Consider the following 6,594-nt stretch of genomic DNA (forward strand, 5'->3'; position numbering starts at 1 on the left):
CTCACTGGCTAATGTGAAGGAAGAGGAAATAAACGGCTGAATCAGAGATCACTCCTTACCAAGATTTATTTTTTTTTACTCACCTCCCATGAGTTTCTTACGGAGTTTCTGACTTTTGTTCGAGTCCCGCTGCAAAATCTCTTGCTCTTCTGTAGTACATACCTGATTTCAGAATTCAGGACATTGTAAGAACCAGCATAGAAAACTGAATAATAACATCAAACTTCAGCGTACAATTCAGACTCAAATTTCACTGGCCGTCGGTATTCACCAGATTAACCTTTGATTTTTCAAGACCACCTTTAGAATTTCAGTTTTAAAAACCAAGATTAGCAGGTCCATCATCTTCCTTACTGTTACTGGAAATTATAAGACAGTTAGTTCCAGTCCACTAATTTGATTGGTTGAGCGGGACTGCAAGAGTGCTTATATTTAGTATAACCGCACTGGGACGTTTCACTGTGTGTATCACTCCGCTCGTCTGTGCTCGCCACGTAAACTTTCACCTAGTTCGAAACGGTTACTACAGTCCAGTTAACATCACCACCAGTGGACATGGCAAACGATACATTTTATGTATATAACTTTTGACTTACAATATGAAAGCTCGTCAGATTTGAAAAGGAAGAAGGAAACCAATTTGTGCTCAAAATGTCACTTACTCTATATTATTATTATTATTTTTTTTAGAACTGATGTATAAAAACAATATTGTAATATCATTGCTAATGTGTATGCCAGAAATTGCCTTATAAAATAAATTTAAATTGCCTTCAAACATGAAGGAAGCTACTGAACAAAACTTGACCTTGCTGTGACCTTCAGCCTGTTTGGATCAATTCCTAAATCTAATCACTTCCATAAAAATATAAATATAATTTCACATGAATCCTATAAGTTTGCAGGTACTTGTTCTTGAGATATCATGCTAACAAGAATCTGGGACGCATGGAAGAACGGACGGACAGCTGTAACAGTACACAGGCTGCTAAAAAAATAAAATACATATTTTTAAATAATAATATACAAAGACTCTAATCTAATAGTATATTAATAACAATATTTTTTTCTAACAATATTATGATGCTTTGAAAATAGTACCAGCACCATCTATAGCAAATAGTACAAACAATGTTTCTATTAAATAAAGGATATTTAAAAAACAAAAAACAATGTTCGCACTATGTGCTATAGATGGTGCTGTTACTAGTTTTACACACCTTAGTGAACCCTTCTTTCTCGACAGAGTAAATGGGGACCACGTTTTTTGTGACATGAAATGCCACCACAACAGAAGTCAACTTCGGGTATTCTTCTCAAATCCGAATTTCTTCCCCATTTACGGAGTGACATCCAATCAACATGGTTGTGCACATCATCAGAAATGAACATAGTAAAACTTCTTACCCTTAAATTAATTATATTGTATATAAGTATTAGCTTTAGATTAATCAACATACAGACATATTCATCTGTTAAATCAAAAACACTGACTATACAGTTCACTGTTTGAGAAAGAAAATATACGTGACTCATCTGACTTAGCTGCCTGGCTTGTTGCTAAGAAAATACGCAGAGGGGGCATCAATTTTCCCACTTCGTCTGTTGAATGTGCTGAGGTTGAAAATGATGTAATTCCGACCAGCAACTTACTGCTTGGGACGTAATGCAGCTTTATATTTTATATAAACGTGTTCATCTGACTTTTCACTGTCATGTTACTGTCATGTCAGAAGAATCACTGTTTGCTTTTTCTATCCTTTTACACATTCTGAAGAGTAGCGTAGCTTAGCTATCTTCATTTATAAAGTAACTGACCTCGCATTCAGTTTCATTAATTCTTGTGCATTAAATCACAAGCTTACCTTTCACGGTTTAACTGTCTATTTGGTTACAGTCAGTGCTTCTTCTATCAATCTGTCCATCTATTCATCCATCTATCCATTAGGGGTGTAACGACACACTCCAGGCACGATTTGATTTACAATACTGGCTTCATGAATCAATTCAATTTGATTCTCAGAATATTTTGAACAAAATTTGAATGAAGAAAAATTATGAATGAAATGACTCTTTTTTTTATTTCTGAAATTTGAATGAAGAAAAATTATGAATGAAATGACTCTTTTTTTTTTATTTCTGAATTATGAACAATGCAAAACAATGTGCATTTTGTCTGTATAAATTTAAATAAATAAAATTACTACAAACAGAGATTTAATATTGTAGAAAAATTTTACTACAGGCTCACCATATCTTAAAAAAAAAAATTTAAATTTGACTGAATAATCAAAGTCTCTGACCTGGGAAAAATGAATGAAACCTATTGAGCTCCGTAGCAGTAACTGAGGCATCATTTTAACTGGAAACAGAGTTCCAAAGTCGGCTAAAATGCCCGTCTTCCGCAACTCTCTCTCAGGCACTGTAGATCGCAGAAGCATGGGGCTGGTGTTGTTTGAAAGCTACTGAAGAGCCCTTTGTAACTCTTATAATATATAACCATGGAAATGGATTGTCACATTTTTGCATTGCTATGCACTGTTACTCCCCTAGTATCCATCCATCCATCTCTCTCAAGTCTACTTTGGATTCCATCTTTCCATCCATCTACATATGTCTCCAGCCATCTCCATCTCTCTCAAGTCTAAATGTATTTTGGAAGCCAATGTAATGTAACCAAGGAGCAGTCTTTGTTTCTGAATCAAAATTTATATACGAAGCAATGAAAGCCTTTTAGAATTAAACAAATATATGTTTAGAATCTTTAAATGTTGTATTATAAAAATTGCATATAATGTATGTGCATGTCACATAAATGACCTTTTTCAAAATCACCCCCTACACATTAAAGCTACACATTACACAGTGAAGCTCTCAAGTGAGATCATTTACAGCTTATATTTTCCATAGTAAAGCCAATAATGAAACTCAACACAAAGACTCAACGTGTGTCTATATACGTACCAGACTGCCACAGAAGAAACACGGGCCAGAGCCTTCCTGCTCGCACACGATCCGACCACAGGTCAGGCAGTTGTTAATCAGTTTGTGCTTCTGAGCTAAGCAGTCGCAGGAATGGCGTCCAGGCAGCAGCACAGCAAGTCTATCCTGACCCTCTTTGGCATATAAATTCACAAATTTGTTCTTCTTCTTAGTGGCGGAAGAGCTGCTGCTGTTCTCTTGTGCCTACACAAAATAAACACAATCTTAACCTGAGGTTTCATATCTGAGAAAACAAAGCGTGGTTGAAAGGCATGACACACACCTTCATCAGGTCAATGGGAGTTCTTACAATCTCCGGCTCGGGCTCAGGCTGACTGATCGAGACCACTTCTTGTTTGTTCCGTCCTTTCCGTTTTTTCTTCTGCGTGTCTTTTGTTGTGTCTGGACCCTCTGTAGAAGCAGTTTGTTTAAAAAAACAGTTGATCAAAGAACAAAATGAAGGTGAGTGGCCATCTCACTCACCTGTTCTCATGAGGATCACTTCTGGCTCTCTGTCCTGCTGTTTCTTACAGCGTCGCAATCTCTCCAGCAACTCGTCAAGAAACTCCTTCTTCTTCCCTTCAGTTCCCTGCAGAAGATCACCAACATACTCCACAACCTCATCCACATTACTGATGGACAGGATGTACCTACAACACAACAAACAGCGAGCAGTTAGACAGATCAGCATGCAACTGACTAAGCAGCAAGGAGATGTTGTGAGAGAGAGAGAGAGAGAGAGAGACACACACAGAAAGACAGACCGAGAAACTGGCAGATAGACACAATGAGACAAACAGAGAAATACAGAGACAGACATTAAGCCAAACGGACACAAAGAGACAGAGCAAGAGAGACAGACAGACAGAGAAAATGAGATACAGAGAGCGACAGAGACAAAGCAACAAAGAGACAGACAGATAGACAGAGAAAGAAAAAGACAAAGAGACAGAGGGAGATGCAGAGACAGAGAGACAGACAGACAGACAGACAGAGACAGACAGACAGACAGACAGACAGACAGAGAGACAGCGAAACAGACAGACAGAGAAACAGACAGAGAGACAGAGAGGTAAACATAGAGAGATGCAGAGACAGCGAGACAGACAGAGAGAGAGAGAGACAGACAGACAGAGAGGTAAACACAGAGAGAGAGATGCAGAGACAGAGAGACAGACAGAGACAGAGACAAACACAGAGAGAGAAACAGAGGTTAACACAGAGAGAGATGCAGAGACAGACAGTGAGACAGAGAGACAGACAGAGAGAGAGAGACATTTTATTGATCCTCACAGAGAACACTGACTAAACCTTTTAGACCCATGAACACTTCCACACACTGAAACACTCAGAGTTACCCTGACTATCCTAATTCAACACGCTAACACCTTCCTTTATTAGCTGTGCTAGTTATAAAATATCAGTGACGTTTCATTGCTAGCGACATCAGTAGCTAACTAGCTAGCATGCTATAACCAGAGCAAAGAGAAAACACAGCTTCAGCTCATATCACAGGTTACACACACAAGCTATACTGACGGCTTGCTACAGCTAGAATGCTAAGCTAGCATTTCACAGAGTAGCTACTCACTGAACAATGTCATCACTGGCTTCCAAGCCAAACTGGCTGTTTAACTGCTCCACGCACCAGCGATGCAAAGATTCCGACATTGTCACTAATTTAGTGAAGAAGTTTTGTTTTAGAAGATGAAACGAAACTAGCAGTTTCCCTCCGCAGCTAGCTAGTGCTGATAGTGTGACGTGAGCCTCGTGCTTCAAAATAAAAGTTTCATAATGATGATTATAGAAACTGTCAAAAAAAAAAAAAAAAGTATAAAAAAACAGACCCATACGCCTTTGTGGGAATTAATTCAAAAAGCTAACAGTACATTGTTTTTTTTTAAACAATGTCAAGTAAACATATTTTCTTTCTTTCTTTCTTTCTTTCTTTCTTTCTTTCTTTAAAAAATATTTTATTTAGAAGAGTTTTTTTGATGTGTATTTTATTTTACATATATATTTTTCAATTAAAGAAACAGACATGGTACTGTACAAACATCTTCAGAAGAACAATAATGAGCACATACATAAAACTTGTAACATGAAAAAAAAGTGAAAACATGGACAAGTAGAGGAAAGTGAGAGTCAAAATACAGATGAAGCAGGATGATGTAATCATTAATAATTAAAATTAGTTTTAAAATAATGGATAAATACCAATAAAAATGTGTACCATTGACTTCAGCCTTAACAGTCTACAAACCTGTAGACCATGAATACACCAGGCTAGACATATAATGTGTTTTCCATGACACATGACATCATTCAAAATTGTGGGTGATTTTTATGTTACCTGCTTTGTTCAAATGTTTTCATTTTTAATGATTTGAACATATGGAAAATAATCATAGTCTGAGATTTACATACAGAACATGTAAGTTTTCCTTTCTTTTCCTTTCTCATCATTCATTCATTTTCAGTAACTGCTTTATCCTGGTCAGGGTTGTGGGGAATCCGCACACACACACACACACACACACACACACATTTACATCTAGGAACAATTTAGCAGTCCACCACCTGGCATGTTTTCGGGAGGTGGGAGGAAACTGGAGAACCTGGAGGAAACCCACACAGACACAGGGAAAACACAGCAACAGACAGTAACATGATCTCAGGAGTGTCCTGTGATGGATTGGTGTCCATCCTCCACTTTTAAGCCCCTCTTTGCAACCAATAATCCACCATGACCCTGAACTGGATAAGCAATTACAGACAATGAATATATCAATAAATGAATGGATTTACAATTACATCTAAAATAATCACCTGTAATAAAAGCCATGATTTGGGTCCCTTTAGGACTAGTGGTTAGGTCACAGCGCTCTCACTGCTGCAGCCTGGGTTCGATTCCCGGCCACTGGGCTTGTGTGCAACAGTGCGCTCTCAGTGCCAGTCCCAAGCCCGGATAAAACTGGGGAGGGTTGGGTCAGGAAGGGCATCTGGCGTAAAAACTGTGCCAAATCTAATACGCGGACCGATGATCTGCAGTGGCGACCCCTAATGGGAGCAGCTGAAAGAAGAAGAAGAACAACAATAAAAGCCATAATTTATTATCACAGTCAGTCACCAGATGGCATAGTGGTATTACTGGAAGCCTGAACATTGTGAAATCACTTCACTGAGCCTTGTGTCATAGTAAAGTTTGAGTCATTTACTGTAACATGTAATTGAAAGATTTAAAAAAACTGAGTTTTTTGTGTTGTTTGAAATATTGATCCATATCGTAAATATAAATATTTAGCATTTACAGAAGGAGTCTCCAGTGTCAGCATTTTGTTACAGCCAGAAATAAAGCTGTAACTTTCCAACTTTCCAACTTTCCCAACACAAGAAAGTCTTCTGGACAGACTTCAGACTTCAGTTTGCGCTTTATGGTTTCTCTGACAAAAGAGATGCTGGTGAGGGAAGGACTGTTTATAGCTGCTACTAACTTGTTTTGGATGTTCCACAACTTTAAACGTAACCATAAATGGATAAAAAGAATGTGATGCCATTCTTTAATTAATGAAAATGTGTAATCGGTGTAATAGCATGATTGCTGTGGTATGA

General features: G+C 37.8%; 1 protein-coding gene across 2 annotated transcripts in view; it reads right to left on the reverse strand.

The window, feature by feature from the left end:
• The window catches only part of trip4 (thyroid hormone receptor interactor 4), a 58,422-nt gene extending 53,674 nt beyond the window's left edge, over positions 1-4,748 (reverse strand). For both annotated transcript variants that reach the window (XM_053238172.1, XM_053238171.1), the window contains exons 1-5: positions 4,574-4,748; positions 3,466-3,632; positions 3,266-3,393; positions 2,965-3,186; positions 84-162 (exon numbers count right to left, since the gene is read on the reverse strand). In XM_053238172.1, coding sequence (XP_053094147.1) covers positions 84-162; positions 2,965-3,186; positions 3,266-3,393; positions 3,466-3,632; positions 4,574-4,653 — 676 coding nt within the window. In that variant the 5' untranslated portion in view covers positions 4,654-4,748. The remainder of the gene's footprint in view (positions 1-83; positions 163-2,964; positions 3,187-3,265; positions 3,394-3,465; positions 3,633-4,573) is intronic.
• Positions 4,749-6,594: the final 1,846 nt, after the last annotated feature.

Source organism: Pangasianodon hypophthalmus, chromosome 11 (genome assembly GCF_027358585.1).
Source record: "Pangasianodon hypophthalmus isolate fPanHyp1 chromosome 11, fPanHyp1.pri, whole genome shotgun sequence".
In the NCBI taxonomy this organism is placed as follows: Eukaryota; Metazoa; Chordata; class Actinopteri; order Siluriformes; family Pangasiidae; genus Pangasianodon; species Pangasianodon hypophthalmus.